We start from the raw sequence: 20,802 nt of genomic DNA, 5'->3' as shown, positions 1-20,802 counted from the left end.
ACGGAGAAATATTACAGACAAAATAAATATATATGCAAATAAATAAATGTATAGTAAAGTTTCATCATATTTAAATTAAAACATTAAATGTGTCATGAAATTTGATTTTGTTGCTTACTTTTGTATATATTTAATGATACCTTTGTTTATTTCAGTAACTCTGTACGCAACATGAATTTACATGCAGACACATCAGATGCAGACTTCTGATGATGATTTCTGGGTTTCTTGAATTAAAGTAGCTGCTTCATGCAGTAATTCTGGGCAGATTTTCCTTGCACTTGTGTCTGTCATAGACATGCACAGTTAGAGCATGCTATTTGCTTGCCTTGGGTTTCCTGTGGGTCATTGGAATGTGCAGAAGTGTGACTGTGAGAACCCCCTATACCAATAGTTCACTAATTATAACTTGTAAGAGCCCATCCTCTTTGATGTGTGAAAATGACACTTTTTGATTCAAGGTGTATTTATATTGCCTGTGGTGTCACTATTTATTTACTCATTTTTTATGTATGTAATTTTGTGTAAAATATTCTTCCATACTTGACCTGCCTTTGCAGAAGTTGTCAAAAGTATATTCAAACAAAATGTGCGCATGTGTCTATATAGTGAGTTTTTGTTGATGTTCATTGTACTATAGATAAGCATGGTTGGATCTTATGCAATCTTACTTCTTTACGCTTATCTTCGGGCAGGTTTGCAGGTCCCAGAATTCGAATTTTGCTTATTATCTTCTTAAGTTGTTCGTCTGTAAAAGTGTCTCGAATATCATCAAAAAGCTCTTTTGCTTTCTTCCCCCATATTTCCGTGAAGTTCTGTTCATCTGAAGATGCGTCTATCTGTAGCAACCAAAAGAGAAGTTTAGTTTAAGTATTCATCTTTTATTCATCTGTTGTTTGTAATATTGATAGTTCTTAATCTTACCCTAAAATGTTACATAATAACCTAAGATTTCACAGTATTTTTTAAAATTATATATGTTTGTTTTATTTAATTAATTTTCACCATTTCTTTTACACTAATATTTAACAAGTTAAATGGTCAAACCCTGGTCAAATAACATGGCAAAGGAGACATAAAGAGAGTAGACTATGGAAACCGAAGACCCAAAAGATTCAAACACTGAACCATGAATGGTGGAGCTTGTTTAAAACATTAGTAGCATAATTTTACAGCTGTAATGCAGCCTAAAGTGTTGTCTGAGGCATGGCATGGGTGACACAGCTGTTTTTAACAGACCATGGAATCCTGATATTTTACATTGTTTACCTGTTGTTGCTAGTGTATGCTATAGCTCCTTAAATTGTTACAGCACGTGGCCTATTTTTACAGTGTTATTGCCTTAAATAGTGGACTGGCATCCCGACAGGGATGGGAGGCGATTACTTGTCTGGGTGGCTGTAATGGAAGGACATTATGGATGAAGGCATAACCCAGCTAGGAAGGTCATCAATTCATATCACAGTAAGGGTGAAAGAAAATTGATGTATTAGGTGACAGGGGGAATCAAGAACAGTTAATTCCAGTGTACAAGAGGTGACAGTGTTCCTCAGGCTTGATCCCAAGATGAACACCCGCAGGGTTGCCTTGGGACTTGTGGTTTAGAAGGGCAGCCTTATGGGGGCCCTTGGGTGCCACAAAAAGGTGCAGCCGGCACTGGGCTTTCCCTGTTGTGTACAGCTTCCATATGACCCAGAAGTTCTTCCATTGTATGATGCTATAGGACAGGAGGTACTCCCATGTTTAACATAAAAGAAGACATCTCACCTCATTCTGAGGGTTGGAGTCAGGAGGAAGGAGACAGCACTCCCTAAGCAGGAGCAGAAGAAGACAGAAATGGAGTGGTCATAATATATTATACTGTGTTGGACCGACTAAGAAGCCTGCTAAGATAGCTTTACATAATAAATGAACTTTATTTTAACCTGGAACTGTGTTTGAGAGAGTTGTGTTTGGTGTTCAGGGCTCTGAGGCGTCCCCAAGTAGTCACAACAGATAAGAGGCAAAACAGATGTGCTGCATGCCAATTCTATTTGCAGCAACAAACACAAAACAAAAAGAGATGAACAGTGCAGTAATTTTTCAGTTTCTTAAAATAAATATGAACCAGACTTGTCTATATATACATACATACATACATACACTGCCTGGCCAAAAAAAAAGTCGCCACCTGGATTTAACTAAGCAAATAGGTATGAGCCTCCTATTGGATAATTACTGCATGGGCGATTATCTTTCAGCTGGCAACAAGTTATTTAACCCCAACTGGTGCAATGAGTTGCTTCTCATTTCTTAAACAACCATGTCGAAAGACACATCTCGTGGTCGTGGAAAAAATGTTAGAATGTTTGAGAAGGGTCAAATCATTGGCATGCATCAAGCAGAGAAAACATCTAAGGAGATTGCAGAAACTACTAAAATTAGGTTAAGAACTGTCCAACGCATTATTAAAAGCTGGAAGGATAGTGGGGACCCATCGTCTTCGAGGAAGAAATGTGGCCGGAAAAAAATCCTGAATGATCGTGATCGGCGATCACTTAAACGTTTGGTGAAATCAAATCGAAGAAAAACAACAGTAGAACTCAGGTCTATGTTTAATATTGAAAGTAAGAGCATTTCCACACGCACAATGCGAAGGGAACTCAAGGGATTGGGACTGAACAGCTGTGTAGCCGTAAGAAAACCACTAATCAGTGAGGCAAACCGGAAAAAAAGGCTTCAATTTGCTAGGGAGCATAAAGATTGGACTCTGGAGCAATGGAAGAAGGTCATGTGGTCTGATGAGTCCAGATTTACCCTGTTCCAGAGTGATGGGCGCATCCGGGTAAGAAGAGAGGCAGATGAAGTGATGCACCCATCATGCAAGATCTTGGTGAAAAATTAATGCAACACTGGATGGAACTAAATCTTGTGACATTGCAGAAGCTTATCGAAACAATGCCACAGTGAATATGTGCCGTAATCAAAGCTAAAGATGGTCCAACGAAATATTAGAATGTGTGACCTTTTGTTTTGGCCAGGCAGTGTGTATATGTATGTGTATATATATATATATATATATATATATATATAATATTTCATGTTGGATAAGAAGGACTGGTTTAAAGATGATTGGATAGATTCACCAAGTATTTAGGGCTTTTGGCACATAACCAGTTTTAAGTACTGTACATATTGAACTTTTCTTCACAAAATACATGTCTTTAATATGATGTTGTTCTGTTATCAGAAAGAATTAAATTAAATCTGTTTAATGCAAGTAACTATAAACTGCTCATTTATTTACATGTTAGTAGGGAAATTATTTTTGAGTGAATTATAAAATATCTACAACAGAACCAGATATTTTCATTTATGTATAAAGTAAATCATTTTACTTTTTTAATGAAATTTTTTGTGATTGTTAGGTTCACAAAGAAGTTTACTGATAAATGTTTGATGCCTGTTGAAATGCCATGCTTTTAACTTTTTCTATTTCTGCCATTTAATAAACTGGTAAGTCAATGACTCTATGGATATACTGTACATGGTATAGGAGAAAGCATTATAATGAGTTTGAAATTTTACCTTTGGCCTTTTGAGGTTTTACACCTTTTTAAATATGATTTGGACAATCTACTTGGTTTCTTTGCATGTGTGGCACATATAGTTTGAAAAAGGATCAACTGATTGTAATCTAATATGGTACTCCTATTACAATTCTGAAATTCTAGAACTATACTGAATTTTTGAGAATAATTGGTTCATGAGAATTTCTTTATATTCCATGTCAGATCCTTGTTTTGTAATCCTAAAAACTTGTTTCACCTAGAAATAGTTAAAAATTAAAATTTTTACAAATGCGTTCAGCCGGTACTGATCTGCTGTCTTTTTTCTTTCATTTTGTGATGTTTTGAACATGGGCGTCGCCATATTGTTTGCTGCCTCTGTGAATGTTGCTAGTCATGTGACCCACATCATGCAATATGAGATATCATTTCTGTGGTGGCATGGTTCAGTTGGTATCCTAATTCAGTTTTAAAATATTTAAAGAAAGACTCTGTGTACTCGTACATTTTGTTAGGTAACATTAAATTAAGGAACATACATTTGCAAATGTTGGGTTCTTTCTCATCATTGTTAGCTCCCCTTCTCACCTCCAAAATTTCAAATTTTCTGTGAAGGACTAACCACTTTTGGAGTTTCTTTATTTTTATTATACTGTGCGAATTTATTATTAAGAGATTGTTTAGTTTGTTATTTTTTCAGGGAGTTTGAGTTTTGTTTTCAAGGAGTTTAACATTTCAGGTGGCTAACAGCCTTTTCTTTTCACCAGCTCCCAACAATTATAACAGACAGGAACCAAAAACTGGAGAAGCAACCTAAACTAATAAAAGCCAGATAACAAAACCAAAAATTCTTTGCACTAAATCTTCTAAGTTGCACATTTTACTTCTAAACAAAATAAGCAACAGAGAGAGCTCAAGAGTGTGTTTCATCAAAACCAGTATACTGTGAGCTGGGTACAGCAATATTATATAACAAAAAGGAAATGATATCATAGTGTCATATGACAGGCAACAGCCACAGAAATGGTTAACACGGTGACTATTCCCAGGACAAAATCTCACCAAACAGTGTCAGTGAACAAAACAGAACCCCAGAAAAGTAACATGGTCGCATAATGGTGACAGCATTAAAAATAAAGGGAAACCATCATGTTTTTCTATCTTTTAATCGTGAAAAGTACTCGTGGGAGCATTAAAAAAATTGTTGCATTAAATGATGTAGATGTGTTCAGAAGAATTTCCAGGATAAAGCAGACCTGTGAAATCACAGGTTTAGTATTGAGCTGCGCTCAAAAACTATACTGTGCATGGTAGGTCTGCCCCCTAGCCACCACATTGATTCTTGGTATTTGAATTATTTTCCCAGTTTCGTAATAGACCAGCTAAGCTGGTTCACTCTTTAATGTTAATTTTATGAAAATGGCTGCATCATTTCATGCTGTGATCTTTTGTTTTTATTTTTATTTTTCTCCACGTGAAAGAATTATACACTGAAATATGCAGCTGGCTGCTGTTAAAACACAAAAAACTAAACAGTTTCCTACTCAGGATTATGCATTATGTTAATTTGTCTAATCAAATAAACATTGAGTGGAGGCTGACAAAAATGTTTGCAAGTTCTGAAACATTTAAACATTTTTTAATGATTTCAGTCATTCTTGTCTTTAAGCTCAATATTTGACCTTATACTATTTACACTGTTCCACTGTGTGTTGTTAGCTGCTTTTCTATAAATATATTAACAGCTGAATTCCTGCCAGTGCTTTATTTTTTCATTATTGTCATTAGCAGTCAACTTGGGGCGATGGATTTGTATTCGATGTATTTAGTAGATATAAATTTTCTTTGTCTGGCTAGGTGCTCATTAAATGCATTTCTCAGGTCTGTGCAAGTGGGTTGTTTTTTGTAAATATTGACAGATGGTTTTTATTTACGTTATTATTTAAGTTAAGTAGTATAATGTTAAAAATTATGGGGAGAAAAAAAAAGTAAAATGTACATTTCTTAGGTTTTTAATTGATGAAGCCACCTTGAAGAGTGGCTGATTACATCGTACTGCTGCAGCTCATTTTCTAGTGTGTGACTGACAGAGCTGGCTTTGGCGAACAGGGCCTTGTGCATGTGGTGCAATAATTTCTTTTGGTATATAGGTGACCTGCTGTGACTAGTGAAGCTACCTCACAGTGTCGGCATTTTCAAAAATAACTTTTATTCTGTTTTCTAGTATGTCATTTGCCATTCTTAGCTGGCATGTTGCTCTCATTATCTGAGCTTTCGACTTAAGAGATTAGGGTTGGAACCCCCATCCATACTCATGTTGATTTATATTATCTCTTTATGTAAAACACAAAAACGATTTACTTTTATAAGGGAGGGTAATGCTCAAACATTACCCTGCACTTACTCTTGTGTACTGTTCATATAAATCTTTTATTAATGCTGCTTTGTCCCATCAATAGTAAGCCTTTGAGACGCTCCAAGGTTACACCTAGTCCATAGTTCCCATGATCATCTATCTGCAAACCAGTAAAATTTGCAATCAGTCAGGCCAACCTGTGCGTATGTAATTATTATCCTGTAAGTTGCTGCAGAAGAGAATAGCACAAATCATACATCTAGGGGATGCTTTGGAACATTGAATAAAAGAAAGGTGTATTCTGTTTTTTGTGCAGCTGCTTGTTAGCTACATCATAGTAGTAATTAGTCAAGTTTTCTGAAACTGCATAGCCCTAGTCAAAATGTTTTTTTACTTTGCCCAAAAGAGTATCTCTGTAACCTTAAGTGGGGTTAGGCAAGATTATCAAATGATTTTTTAAAGTAAAAACAAGAACATGTTTTTGTCTATGTTCAGAACAAGATAATTTACATTTGGTACATGGATCTGTTTTTTCTGGCCATTGTAAAACTGGCATCATATTTGATAGTGTAAGTAAATCACCTATTTGGAGATTGGTCACCTGTTAATATTATTTACATGAGTTTCTTATTATTTTGATTACTTTAAATTTTAATTTATATTCTCACAAGAATTTGTTGAATTTTACTTCACATGGATATATTGTGTTTCATTCATATATTATTGTTCCAAAAAGCAGCATGTCTTTTATGTCCAATTACTTTTGAACGCAAGCAAACTAAACTGGTATAAACTAAATTTATAAGGTATGACTGCAATAAGCAAAGTCATAAAAGGGATCCTATCAGACTACCATCACTACATCTTAAATCGAACATGTACATTTATAACATAATAAATGTTTTAAAACCAAACTATTGAACAATATGAATAAGAGAGATGTTTTGGTTTCCATTAAGTTTACTCATTAAACATATGGGGTTTTATCTCTTCTCTCATTTCAATGTGCCATTAATTAGTAAATTATCCCATCTGCTGCTTTAATTTGTACATGTCAACAACACTTAAATTCTTTATCCATTAATCTTTGTTTCAGGGTATATTTCTCATAGAATGACAACTAGTTTGTAAACCTTTAAATCTTTAAGTTCCCAGCATTATTTTTTGGTTGTTCATTGTGATTTTTTTTTTAAATAAAATACAGAACTTTATATTTATTTACACCAACTCTTCCAAGTAGGGTTGAACTATGCAGGAATTATTCCAGTCCTCTCAAATTACACCCTGTATGGATTATGACTTGTAAGCTACTCTTGAATTCCACATTCACGAATCAGTTTATGTCGATATATCTACAATAGCTGTACAGGCTACGGTTTTAGTTTAATAAGATTGTATATAACTCTGTTTTATATACATTTCCATTTAACTAAGATCTGACACCTGTGTTGGCTGCATGTTGTTCGTCAGGGAATGCCCAGTGACATAAGTAGGAAATGTAAAACAGAGAAGCAGCATCTCTCTCCCTTACATGATCAGATACAGTCCAAAATCTATATATAATGCTGACTGAAAAAATGTGAAACAGAACATTATAAGGATTCATCTGTTTCTTTTGTTTTTATCACTTAATCCTGGCACATTCTAATTAATTAATCAATTGATGTTTAATTTTGTGCTTAATGTGGTTAAAGGTTTTGACTGCAGTGGACCTTTAAGTCCTTTATTATGCCTTACTGCAGAGCTCTACTGATGCTCTCTGAAGTGACAGGATTTGAAAATGGCAAATAACATAAATGAAACACATTTTACAGTAATGTTCTTGTTCCCAGGGTGATAAATACTCCTTATTTTCTGTAAAGTGAGACCAGCTAGATTAGATTTTTGTGCTACCTCAAACAAAGAATACATGCTTAAATTATAAATAGCCTTTTACTTAAAAATATTGGTATCTTCTTTTAAAGGTATAAGAAAATACAACTCTAAAGTCTATAAAATTAAAGGCCCTTTTAGTGGTTGCACTTCATTAATTAAGACAGGATTTCTCTTTTCAGCATACTGTTGTCAAATACATGCAAACCAATACAGAAAAAGCAGGTGCTGTTCAAAAACTACTTACCTGCTTTATCTGATTATACTCTGTGAGGTTTGTGTTATACTCCCAGCTAGCTGAAACACTCCTAAAGAGCACAGCTTCTGCCGATGCATTGTAGTCTTTTGTAAAATTCCTTGCTCCTTCCTCAGTTTTCGGATAGTCATTTGGCAGCTCTGATGGGAACAGAGAACTGGCTACCCCAACCAAAGGCAGTATCCATACTGCCTGATGCATGCTTGTTTGAAGATGCGTTGTTTTGGTTTTCAAAATGTTGATAATGTTTTTAAGATAATAACACTTAAATGGTCATGGGGCAGGAAATTTAATTGCAGTGCTTCTTCTACCTTTTCCTACTTGTCACTGTGCCTCCCTCAAAAGAACTCTGTCCTAATAGACACGTTCCTTATAAGTGCCTGTATCTTGGTTAACCCTGCCCACACTTTAACTGCCTTCTCTTACCAAGACTCAGCTGATAATACATAGCCTTTTACTCTTATGTCTGTCTCTCTCCCTCATTCTCCCTCCCTCTCCGTAGCTCTCTAGTTAAACAGTCCTTGCAATGATCAGAATAAAAAAGCAATAAGCTCAGTGCTCAGAGCTACTCAGTTGTTGCAATTGAGGCTGTGAGATAAGAGCAGGGGCTTCACGCACCATCCTTCGTGGAAGCGACATCAGTCATATTTTTCAGACTGCTTTTCTTGCATTGCTAATTGCCTATTCCTGTCCTTTTCAAAAAGCAAGCAAGTGAGTGAGAGCGAGGGGGAGCATACAAGTATGTGTGTGTGTGTGTGTGAGAGAGAGAGAGTGTGTGAATATATGTTTAATTTTACTGAAGTTCAAATGGCAGATTTTGCTTCTTTATGAAGGTAATATTAATTGTATTTATGATTACAGCCACGTTTGTATCCAGAGTAGCAGCATTTCTAGAGGAAATTAATTATCTATACTTTATATGTAAGTGCCTTCAAAATTGTAGCCTTTGTATTGAATGGAACATAGTGATTGTATTATATACATGTGTTAAAATGTTTGTATACTCATGTAAGAGTGGTGAAGTATTGCTTAATAGGCTTAATCTCCGATGCTGTATCTGATGAATGAATGAAAAACCTTAGTAGCCCACATTAACCTTTAAGTTAATTTTTCATTGTCTCGAATTACTAACTTATCCTGATCCTGTGATACTTTCAGTTGTAAGAATGTCTGGATTCTGTGAGTGAGGGATAGAGAATTAGCCCTATGTTTGAAATACTGTATGCAGTTTTTATTAAACTACACATATTGTAAATCCTACTAAAAAGTGCTCCTGTTTCTTATTTTTGAGGGTAAGTGTTGACTGACCTAGTGGCAGTTAGACTTTGACCGTTTTCTTAAATAAAAATTTCTGAATTTAAGTAAATCGTTAATAGTTTAAAAAGATTGTTTTTTTTTCTGTAGTTGTTCTAAGTAGAAAGAGTTAATGTTTTAAAAACATTAACCTCTTCAAAAAAGTACACACAAAGGTAGCAGTTAAAAAAAAAAATCATTCATGAATTTTCTGAATCTGCTTATTCCAATACAGCAGATGGCAGGGCATTACACTGTCCTGAAATGAACCATCTCTAGAGAAGGGAGTCAGTCCATCATAAGGCACACACTCCCTTAAGCATTCACATTGATACGTCACATATGGGGTCAGTTTTGAGATGCCAGTGAGCCTAAATTGCACATCTTTGTGTTGATGTACAGGGACTATGCAAATTCCTCACAGACAATATTTTGAACCCAGTAATAACCAGATTCACACTGTGTTGCCTGCAATTAAATTAATTGTGTAGGACATGGTGATATTTGCACTTGTGCTTAAACAATATGATAATGGTCATGTTTCATGGTAAATGCTTTGGTTTCATGAATGCTGCATAATATACTTTGTTTTGACTTCTATCTGCATGTGTAGATTTTCATGTGAATTGTTGTTTTTTACAGTGCATCTTGATGACAGATGCTAATAGTTTCTGCTTAATTTGGCTTTACAGTCTACTTCTAGCTCCATGTTTCTTTGCAGTGTCTTATTTCAGTTAAATATATCCTAAAATTATAAGGCTCTCTTTACTTCCAAGCATACTTTAGCTCATCAGGAAATTGAATTAAGAAAATGTACCTTTTCTGTTCAGATTACTGAAGTCAGAAATATGTGTTAAAAATAATCCAATATGGCATTTGCTTGACTTAGTTCCAGTTTTGTTGTAATTTCATTAAAACTGTATTCTGTCATGTTGAATTCACTTTGATCTTGTATGTCAGAATGTCACGTTTTAATGTATCTCTGTACATAATAAGATCTTTAGTGAGATCCAGCGTATGGCAAGTAATGTTATATAATGTCTCAAGAGAAGGGAGAATTTCTTAAATTTAATAAAATATATATATTTTTTAATCAGTACACCATCTTTGAAGAGCATATGTAGTAAAGTAATTTAAAGTGGTAGAATTATTTCATTTTTCTATCACATTTGTGTAGTGTTTCATTTTTGTTTTGAAGTGTAAGTCAACTTGACTGCATCACAGTTTACTGTCTTCTCTTGGCTATCAGATCACACAAAGCAAAATATCCATGTTGGTTAGAGAAGGAAAAAAATTCTGCAGCTGAAATGAACTGAATCTTGACATTATTTGTTTTTAGGCTTGGAAGCAGTCAGCTCAAAGCTAGTGAATTGTTAATGCAGTTTATTGTTAAAGGCATATGGTAATAACATGATTCATTCTGCTTTTTCAGTTTAACTGTATATATACCAGTGATGGCAGCCTGCGGTAGGTGCACTAATAACATGATGCATTCTGCTTTTTCAGTTTAACTATGTGTGTGTATATATTTATTTCATTATTTAAGATTCTAATCCCCTGTTGTCATGCGCTATCCCTCAAATTTTGGCACAAAAGTAATTCCTGCTAAATGAGGTCATTCTTAAGTATTAACTTACTGTATGTGAATTTGACTTAATTGTATGTTAGAGTCCATGTAGCAAGTACAGTATATATTGTGTTTCTTTATGACTTCAATATTTTAGTGAGTGGGTTGTGGATTTTCTGGGTATGGGTTCAGACTCTGGTGTGTATGGCTCTGCTACCTTCCCCAAGTTGGCTAGGAGGGACAGAGGCTGCTTAGTTTACTTCCTGTTAACAAGTACTTCTGCTTTTTTACCTGATAACTGTGTTTGAATTTAAAAGGGGATGTCATTTTTATAAAATATAATAAATTTCGTTCCGTTAATTTTATGGTGTTGTTAACGAAGTACAGGTTTCTTTTGTTTGATCACATCTTTTAAAAAGTGGTATTATAAAATAAAGATTTTATGGCTATTTGGTCATGAGATAGCATTACACAAATACATTTATGACAATGTCAGTATTGTGATTCAAACATCACTTTTGTAAAGCTTTTTCCAACTAGTAAGAATATTACAGAATAAGTATTTCATTAATTGGTATGCTTTATGAAGTTTTTGAGCTTTATTTTGTTGTCCTGTAAACTTATTTTATTTATCTAAAGAAAGTACATGGTACATTTATTTGTTGAACATAGTGTGTAGTTATGCAGTCTAAATTAAATATGCAAGATAATTATTAAATTAAAAGTGTAATAAATCAGATTTTTTCCATGTTCATAATGGACTGATGCTAGATGCCCTTAGTGCTGCTGATTTTGTATCTTTGTAAAAACAAAAAAAAAAAACCTAAAGAAAAACATCCTGAAATGAAAAGATGGTATGGAAATGGAAAACTTGAAGATGAATGCTGAAAACAACAATGTAAAAGTCAATTTTTATATAGCAGTAAAATTTGCAGAGAAATCTAAGCAACAACTGGGCATGTTTCCAATAATAAGTAAAAAGTGGACAAAACAATGTATAGTTAGCAAGGAAATACAGTATATAATACAATGTAAAAAATGTATTCATGTGCCTACTGATCTATATTCATAAAAGTAATACAGAAAATTATAAAATGGAAATGAATAGTGTCTAAAAGAAATTGACATACAGGGCAGTAATACAGGTGTAAATTGTTTTTTTTATAAGACAAAGAACATATTCTTCTAAAATAAAAATGCAAACATTACAATACACAGTTTTTAAGGTTGCACATATGCATATTAAACAGTCCTATAAGATAATTTCCATGGTTTAGGAATTACAAAAATAAATTTTACATACAAATTAAAACGGAAATCAAAATTGACAGTGAAGAATATGAACAAAACTAGATAAGCACTGATAAATACTGTTTACTATTTATAGAAACTCAACAAATTAGAAACAGTCAGTGAGGTGAGAATTCTTAAATGTTTTGTTTGAGAAAAAGCATTTAGGGAAGCTGTACTACTTCAAGGTATCTAAATGAAGTGGCCAATCTAATAAAGCAGATAAATGCATTGAGTAATTTAATGCAATGCATAAATCACCATGTAGCCTGTGGGGAAAAAGACCTGGAATGTGGAAATGACATACAGTATGTATGAACATATGTTGTAGTGTAGCTATGCCAGTGTAGGTGGACATATAAAGTGCAGAGTTCAAAAAGGACTGGTTAGGGGGCGATACTGTAAATTGTGTAGTAGGGAAATGTGTATGTGCCCTGGGTAATTGAGTAAGGAAAACAGATGGAAATGTATATACTGATATTGCCATGTGATACAATAATGGAGGCCAGGTGGATGAAGATGTGATTGTCATAGATTAGAGATTAAGCTAAAAGAGTTAGATGAAAGTGATGGGAGACGACATAATAAGCAACTGTCACACCCTTTAGGTTGCATTAAATTGCAGAACATGAAGGAAGATAATTGGTGAAAGTTCACTATTTAGCCAGCCAGGGTAAGTCAAGATAGCTTCTGTTAAGATGGTAGTTGTAGCATCAGTTGCAGGGAAATTAATTAAATTCCACATTTTTAAGGGCTTGCTACAAAATATGTCACAGGAAACCTTGGAATATATAAAATAATCATCTTGCACCCTACTTAGAAATAGCAAGGCTGTCCTCCACTCCAGAAAATGTGTCAGTTAAAAATACTAAATTACGGGATGGCCTTCTCCATTCTTCTCTGTAACAGCAGGTATACTTGAACAATAGCTCTTTTCTCCCACCTTTATCTTTGCTTGTCTAATCTGTTATTTGACCAATGTTCCACACTGTAGATTACTTCTGAAGTCTTTTCTTCAGAAATAAATCCTACAAAAGTAACTACTTAGGAATAGTTATGTTCGATAGAATGCCCATTGGGGACTTAGCATTCTTTTGGCCTTGAAACCTGTATTATCGGGGGATTTTTGAGACTTACCAAGTCCGTTACTAGTTTGGTCTACTTTTACACTCTGAGACTAATACACTCACTGATACACACATGCACACTGTCAAGGATCATATTTATTCAACTATATTTGAAAGATACCCCACTGCCAGTCACTCTATAGAAGTCCACATAGGATCCCCCCACCACACATACACCAATCATAGTCACACATCTACGCAAGAGTAATGCTGTACTGCCGGTCACTTTTTATTATCCCATATAGGATCCCTTCCTTATAAGTACCGGTACATAAGAGGCTGAGAAGTGATAGGCTCAAGCCTATTACTTCTCAGTGCTCCACATAGGGATTCACTATCACCAGCACTAACAAACATAAGGGTGTCCCAGAGACACATGAAGGCTGAGCACCATTTTGGTTATAAGACATTTACCAACCAGTGTGTCTGCACTTGTTCTTCTATTGAGACATGATCTCTCAGCTTTGATAACCATTTAGGATGAGCAAATGGCAGTTTTTCCATTCAGCAGATGCCCTAATATTTACTTCAGTCACTCAAGATATAAAGGCAGAGTTCAAAAAGGACTGGTTAGGAAGCGATACTGTAAAGTGTGAAGCACAGAAGTGTACAGAATGTAAAAGCGACATGGTATTTATTAGAGTATAATAATACCAATATGTATAATAATACCAATAAGTATAATAGAAATCGGGTTGATAGCAAAAGTCTGGATATAATCCTAGAAAATCTAACTGAAAATCAGCCATGTCAAGGGTGGATGTTGTCCTAGGCAGCTTTTTAATTTTAGCTTCCATATGGGGGCTCTGGGACATGTGACATTACACACATTTGCTTAGCTAGCTCTCCTTCTGATGGATGACTATGCTCATATTTTTTGATCCTGTATGCACCTCTGTATTGTTTTTCTGTTCTCAAGTTACAATATAACTGAAACAACTTTTAATCCTGTGAATCAACACCTCTACCATTAAATTATTAACTGACTGAAACTGATGCATTAAAGGTATAAATGACTGGTGCAATGCAGTAAGAATGTATAAGAGAGAATATGTTCAATTTGAATGGCCTCTTTAGTTAAATTCCCTTATAATTCTTCCTGGTTAATTTAAGCAAAATTAAAACTTAATATAAGCATTCTGCAGTTTTCAGAATTTGTATTGCGGTAACAATACCGTAGCAAGCTTGCATGTCAGATTATGTCAGAGTATTATTTTGTGTTTTTGTTCTTGTAGTTCTTGTTTGCTGTGACTCTAAAAGACTATCCCAGAATTTTTTTCAATAGAGTGTTAATCGACAGTATTATTATATGACATGAGATTATGCCTCTTTTTTTCAATAAGCATTAAAATATCACTAGCTGTATTATAGACTTTATTTTTGTTCCATCCTGGCCTTCAAGATTAACCTTGCTTCTTAAATGTTAGAACCTTTTCTGTGTAACTTGTGATTCTGTACAGTTTTCTCATATTGCTTAAATAGAGTGCTTATCGTTGAGACTTGGTATTTTTTTACTCTGTTTTCTGATGATTTCTTTATAACCTAAACTAATGCAGGGATGTTGTTTCATGACTGTAAGTGAAAGTGTGGAGCAATATGTTTGAATTTTAATTGTAATTTTTTTAATTGTAATTTGTGACTGTTTTGAATTAAACATCTTAAGTTTTCAACTTCAGTCTGTAATGCAGTTTTCTTTTTCTACACCCATTCTTGACATTTTTGATTTTATCACAAGTGTTTGTACAATTTGTTGCTTGTAAAACCCTACCATAGCTAAGGACATAATTCTTCTCTTTTGTGTGCCCATTTTGTTTAACCATTGGTTGAACTGGGTTTTATATTTAAGGTAATCTGTGAAGCTATTGCTTCTCGTTTCTCCTAGAGCAGAGCTATTTGTTAGTGTGCCCAATTTTTATTATTACATTGTTATGAGAAGATTAGAGGCACAGTTTAATTCAATAAGGGTAATGTGTATATTAATGAAACTATTGAACTAATTTGTATATTCTGAATGTAATCCAGAATTTCTCATTGCATTTCTTATACAACTCGGAGAGTAGCTGACAGCTGCCATTATGGCTACCTCCATTCCCTCAGTTCCAGTGACGCCATAATAGGAAGAATCTTACCTTTCAATGAAGATACCTAAGCCAAAATGGTGTTATGGCAATATCATTTAGTCAGTACATGATCATGACTATGTCAATTATGCCAGTGCTTCCTGGTATTTATTCACACTGCCACGTTGGTTCATTAATAGTTGAAATCTTAGAGAAGTCAAGTACTGTAAACAGCAGTTTGAAATTACTTCTTTAAAAGTAAAATATGTCAAGTCTGTGTACTGGAAGCAGCATGCTACAGGGAAATTGGTCAAAGCTGGGCTGGGAGGTGAAGAATTATACATTGTCATAGATGTCCAAAACTGCAAAATCAATGAAAGACCAAAATACCATAACATATAATGAATACTAAAAATCAAAGTCAAAATATAATACACAAAATCTGAACTTCCCAAAGTTCCTTTATTGCTAACTACACAGTTATTTTTAATTGCAAGTTCAAAAGCTTGGACACTGCCAAAATGGGACTTTTTCAGAGCTGCGTTCTGGAGAGGGTCAGGAACACAGACACCCTAGACTGGGAATGGCTGCTTGCTTTAGAATAACAGACTATTAATAAGATTTGTATTTTGTGAGATATGAGACTTGTATGTTAAGGCAGCTCCTAATCAGCTGATCCTGTATCTTTCTGACTTATTTTTGCAAGAAATTGTGTTTTCTTTGTAATGAAACCATCTTTAGAAAGATGTGCTTCCACTTTCTTTGCTGCCTGTGTTGCAGTATCTATATACTGTTATTTAGTGTTACAATATTTCTTATTAAGATTGACTGCACATTAACCTTATGATCTGTGGATAGAAACTATTTGTAAAACTACTGGTATGAGTGCAAATGGCGCTGTACCATTTGTCAAAAGGAAAGAGTTAGAAAAGAGAATGTGCCTGATGGCTGGTATCTTTAATCCCTCTGTTTGTTTCTCTCTATCAGCAGTTGTTGTATTTGTCCTGAACAGAAAGCATCTGGATGCCAGTAACAATCTGTGGTGTCTTCCCGAACCATTGCAGTGCTTTATACTCTTGAGGCAAGCAGGCTGGTTTCACCAGGATGTGAAACAACTGGGGAGGATTTCTGTACCTCTGCTGCCTAATAAACACTAGTATAAAGGACATAATGTACAGAATTTTTCAAGTGATCTCAAAGGTAGTTTGTTTTACTTCTACTGCAGGCACGATCCCTTCTAATCCTACCGACAGGACCATGGGAGAATTAGCCAAACTAACAAAACGGTAGTATCCTTGTGATCTAGTTAAGATTAAGGAAAACGGCTGTCTGTGCGCTTTAATTTACTCTGCACACTAGCTGTTGTTCCAGACTGGCCCATTCATGCCCTGTTGTACATTTTATTTATCCAGTATCATCATCTGTGGTTACTTTCTCTGCTAGCATAATATTCGAAGAAGACAAGTACAGTGTCATCTCTCAATGTGTGAACTCTAGATGTATTCCCAGCTAGAGTTACTTCTATGTATGTCACATGTGTGGAGTCACAGATTTGAGTAATTTTTCATATGTCTTATGTTTTAGTCCTAAAAACAAACAACAACAACATTTATTTATATAGGACGTTTTAATACAAATGATGTAGCTCAAACTGCTTTACAAGATGAAGAAAGAAAAAAGGAAACTTTAAAAATAAGATTAGGCAATGCTAAGTAACAAAGAATAAAGTAAGGTCCGATGGCCAGGAGGACAGAAAAAAACAAAAAAAACTCCAGAGGGCTGGAGAAACAAAAAAAAAAACAATCTGAAGGGGTTCCAAGGCCACAAGACCACCCATTCCCCACTGGGCAAACAAAAATACAGTATATCTCTCTCAACCTTGACTCTCAGATCCAGAAGTCTCTTATCTGGTCTTGCAAACTTTTTTTGCTCTCATACAATTGCCAATGCTGTATTTTTGATTTAGTTTTATTGTTTACCATGGAATGCCTAAAGGACCAAGTTAAGCTGGGTTATGCTGTCTATATATCATCTCGGGTCATACAGGCATGATTCCTCTCAGACATGGCAAAACAACCCATTACCTCTTACTGATGCTTCTACTCTTATGTATAAGTAACAAGACAAACACATATATCACTATCCTTATGTTGATGGCACCAACATTACGTGTTTGGCAGTGGATTTTCATATTACCAATAGTGAAATTATATTAGACCTACAAGCACAAATGAACGCCTACCAGTTGAACATAATGTCAGCAAAATGGCAACCTTTTTTTCCAAATTTACTTGAAATAGTAATGAAGTGCACTCTCATCAGCAAGCCCTATAGGTCAAACTAATACTACTCCTTCAAGTAATTCAAGATCTCCCATCTGCATTTAAAACAGCTGCTGTTTAAAACTACTGTAAACAAATTACAATAAAGCAAGAAAGTAACAGAAAAATACATAAGTTCAGCCTTATGCAAGAAATAAAATCTTTTGAAGGTGCTCTACTTCTCTTTAAGCTAGTTATTTGTTCTGCCCAAGAAAGACTTCTCTGGCATTATTTAGAGATATGTCCCTCAGACACCAGGTAGATGAGAAGGTGAATCTGAATTCTCAAATTGCAGAAATCCATGTTCTTCTCCTCTGATAGCTTTTTATTTTAAAGTCTGTGGAAAAGAAGATTATTTAAACCTGTTTAATCCAATCTGAGTAATCATATGAAAGTTAAAGGGAAAAGACAGCAAATCAAAAGAGAAATATCACTTTCTCATCCTGGCCCTTCAGCATTTCAAACATGGTTGGAAAGCAGAAAATTTAAGGGGAGTAATAATCCAATGTAGAAAATCTTAAAAGCAGGCAAATAACAATTCAGAGCAATATAAAAGAAAAAGGATGCATATGACAATCTAGTGAATATCGGTGTAGAGAAACCTGATGAAAGTATTCTGCTCAAAAAATTAAAGGAACACTTTTTAATGAGAGTATACCATCAAGTCAATGAAACGTCTGGGCTATTGATCTGGTCAGTTAAGTAGCAGAGGGGGTTGTTAATCAGTTTCAGCTGCTTTGGTGTTAATGAAATTAATAACAGGTGCACTAGAGGGGCAACAATGAAACGACTCCCAAAACAGGAATGGTTTAACAGGTGGAGGCCACTGATATTTTTCCCTCCTCATCTTTTCGGACTGTTTTTTCACTTGTTTTGCATTTGACTACAGTCAGTGTCGCTACTGGTAGCATGAGGTGATACCCGGACCTTACAGAGGTTGCACATGTAGTCCAACTTCTCCAGGATAGCACATCAGTACGTGCCATTGTCAGAAGGTTTGCTGTGTCTCCCAGCACAGTCTCATGGAGGACATTCCAGGAGACAGGCAGTTACTCTAGGAGAGCTGGACAGGGCCGTAGAAGGTCCTTAACCCATCAGCAGGACTGACTGGTATCTGCTCCTTTGGTCAAGGAGGAACAGGATGAGCACTGCCAGAGCCCTACAAAATTACCTCCAGCAGGCAGGTTAATGGTATGAAAGTCTCTGACCAAACAATCAGAAACAGACTTCATGAGGGTGTCCCGAGGACCCAACATCCTCTAGTGGGCCCTGTCTTCACTGCCTGGTACCGTGGAGCTTGATTGGCATTTGCCATAGAACACCAGAATTGGCAGGTCCACCTCTGGCGCCCTGTGCTTTTCACAGATGAGAGAAGGTTCACCCTGAGCACATATGACAGACGTGAAAGGGTCTGAGGAAGCCATGGAGAACGTTATGCTGCCTGTAACATCGTTCAGCATGACTGGTTTGGTGGTGGGTCAGTGATGGTCTGGGGAGGCATATACATGGAGGGACGCACAGGCCTCTACAGGCTAGACAACAGCACCTTGACTGCCATTAGGAATCGGGATGAAATCCTTGGACCCATTGTCAGATCCTGTGCTGGTGCAGTGGGTCCTGGGTTCCCCCTGGTGCACAACAATGCCTGGCCTCATGTGGCGAAAGTATGCAGGCAGTTCCAAAAGGATGAAGGAATTGCTAACATTAACTGGCCTCCACGCTTGCCTGACCTAAATCCAATAGAACACCTCTGGGACATCATGTTTTGGTCCATCAGACGCCGCCAGGTTGCACCTCAGACTGTCCAGGAGCTCAGTGATGCCCTGGTCCAGATCTGGGAGGAGATCCTTCAGGACACCATCCGTTGTCTCATTAGGAGCATGCACTGACGTTGTCGAGCATGCTTACAAGCACGTGGGGGCCATACAAAGTATGATTTGGAGTTGCTGCAATGAAATTTCAGAAAAATGGACTAGCCTGCCACATCATTTTTTCACTTTGATTTTCGGGGTGACTTTGAATTCAGCCCTCTGTAGATTGATGATTTTCATTTCCATCTAATGATGTGGCATCCTTTCATTCCTAACACATTACCATACCAGTCCATATCAGTAGAGATATTCAGCATGATTTTTTTTACCATTGAGATTTGATGCGTTTTCAAAGTGTTGCTTTAATTTTTTTGAGCAATTTATATTCCTTGCCTTTGGATGGAACAATAGAATGCTCTTAATGGTAAATAATCAACATATTACCTGTTTACCTTTTATACTTAAATTGTATTCATCCAGAAATGTTGTTTTCTCATATAATAGGTACAAAGAAGCTATCAATAACCTTAAAATTTCATGAGACAGTACAGCGTTGTAAAGATCCTATTAAATTTTTGCAAAACAAAACCTTTGAAATCAATCTTTTTGTGTTAAATACATCCTAGAATGGAAAGTAGTGTTGACTGCATGGCAGATGTGTGTGCTCGGCAGGGAGTGTAGGCTTTGGACTAATGACTTTGCTCTTTCTGCCTCATGTTTTGAAAGCTCCTGAGTGTAATCAAGTTGCCAGGCACAAATGTTCAAGAAAGATAAATAAAGACTATTCCTGGAATTAGGGTAAAATTGGGTAGTTCATGATGACACTAATCATGAATGTAATGTTTCATTACAATCAATGCTCTTTCCTGGACTGAAAGTGTCAAATAACTTCCACTTTACAGCACATTCATCTGCCAAATGGGGTAAAAATTAATTCTTGGTTAGAATTTTTTTTCAGACTTAAAGATTTCCGAATGGATATTTGTATTTTTTTATATGATGTCATATTTGTAAGATCCTGCTAACCTTGTTCACTTGTAAACTTGGTATCCCATATAATTAGGCTGATTTAGAAACTGAACAAGGAATAAATACATTAGCTTGTTTATTTGGAAAGGTATTTTTGAATGTATCACAACCCTATTGTAAGAACAGAGTACAGGATCAGAGTGAGATTTTCAAAACAATGTATGCTTGTAAACAGCCCCATTTTTTTTAAATAGGTTACAAACATTGTTTGTAAAGCATTTACTATACCCTGTTGGTGGTGGTAGTAGAGTAATGTACTTTGTTAGCCTTTA

The 20,802-nt window shown here is 35.5% G+C and overlaps 1 protein-coding gene and 1 long non-coding RNA gene across 2 annotated transcripts in view; one reads left to right on the top strand and one right to left on the bottom strand.

The window, feature by feature from the left end:
• ace (angiotensin I converting enzyme (peptidyl-dipeptidase A) 1) overlaps window positions 1–8,440 on the bottom strand; it is a 64,135-nt gene extending 55,695 nt beyond the window's left edge. Inside the window, exons 1-2 of the mRNA XM_028820012.2 lie at window positions 8,024–8,440; window positions 672–839 (exon numbers count right to left, since the gene is read on the bottom strand). Coding sequence (XP_028675845.1) covers window positions 672–839; window positions 8,024–8,233 — 378 coding nt within the window. The 5' untranslated portion in view covers window positions 8,234–8,440. The remainder of the gene's footprint in view (window positions 1–671; window positions 840–8,023) is intronic.
• LOC127530169 (uncharacterized) overlaps window positions 1–20,802 on the top strand; it is a 251,310-nt gene that overhangs the window by 110,575 nt on the left and 119,933 nt on the right. The gene's annotated exons all lie outside the window — the stretch shown is intronic.

Source organism: Erpetoichthys calabaricus, chromosome 14 (assembly GCF_900747795.2).
Source record: "Erpetoichthys calabaricus chromosome 14, fErpCal1.3, whole genome shotgun sequence".
Taxonomy (NCBI): Eukaryota; Metazoa; Chordata; class Cladistia; order Polypteriformes; family Polypteridae; genus Erpetoichthys; species Erpetoichthys calabaricus.
Note: the sequence above shows the minus strand (reverse complement) of the source record. Positions and strands in the feature narration are given on the sequence as shown.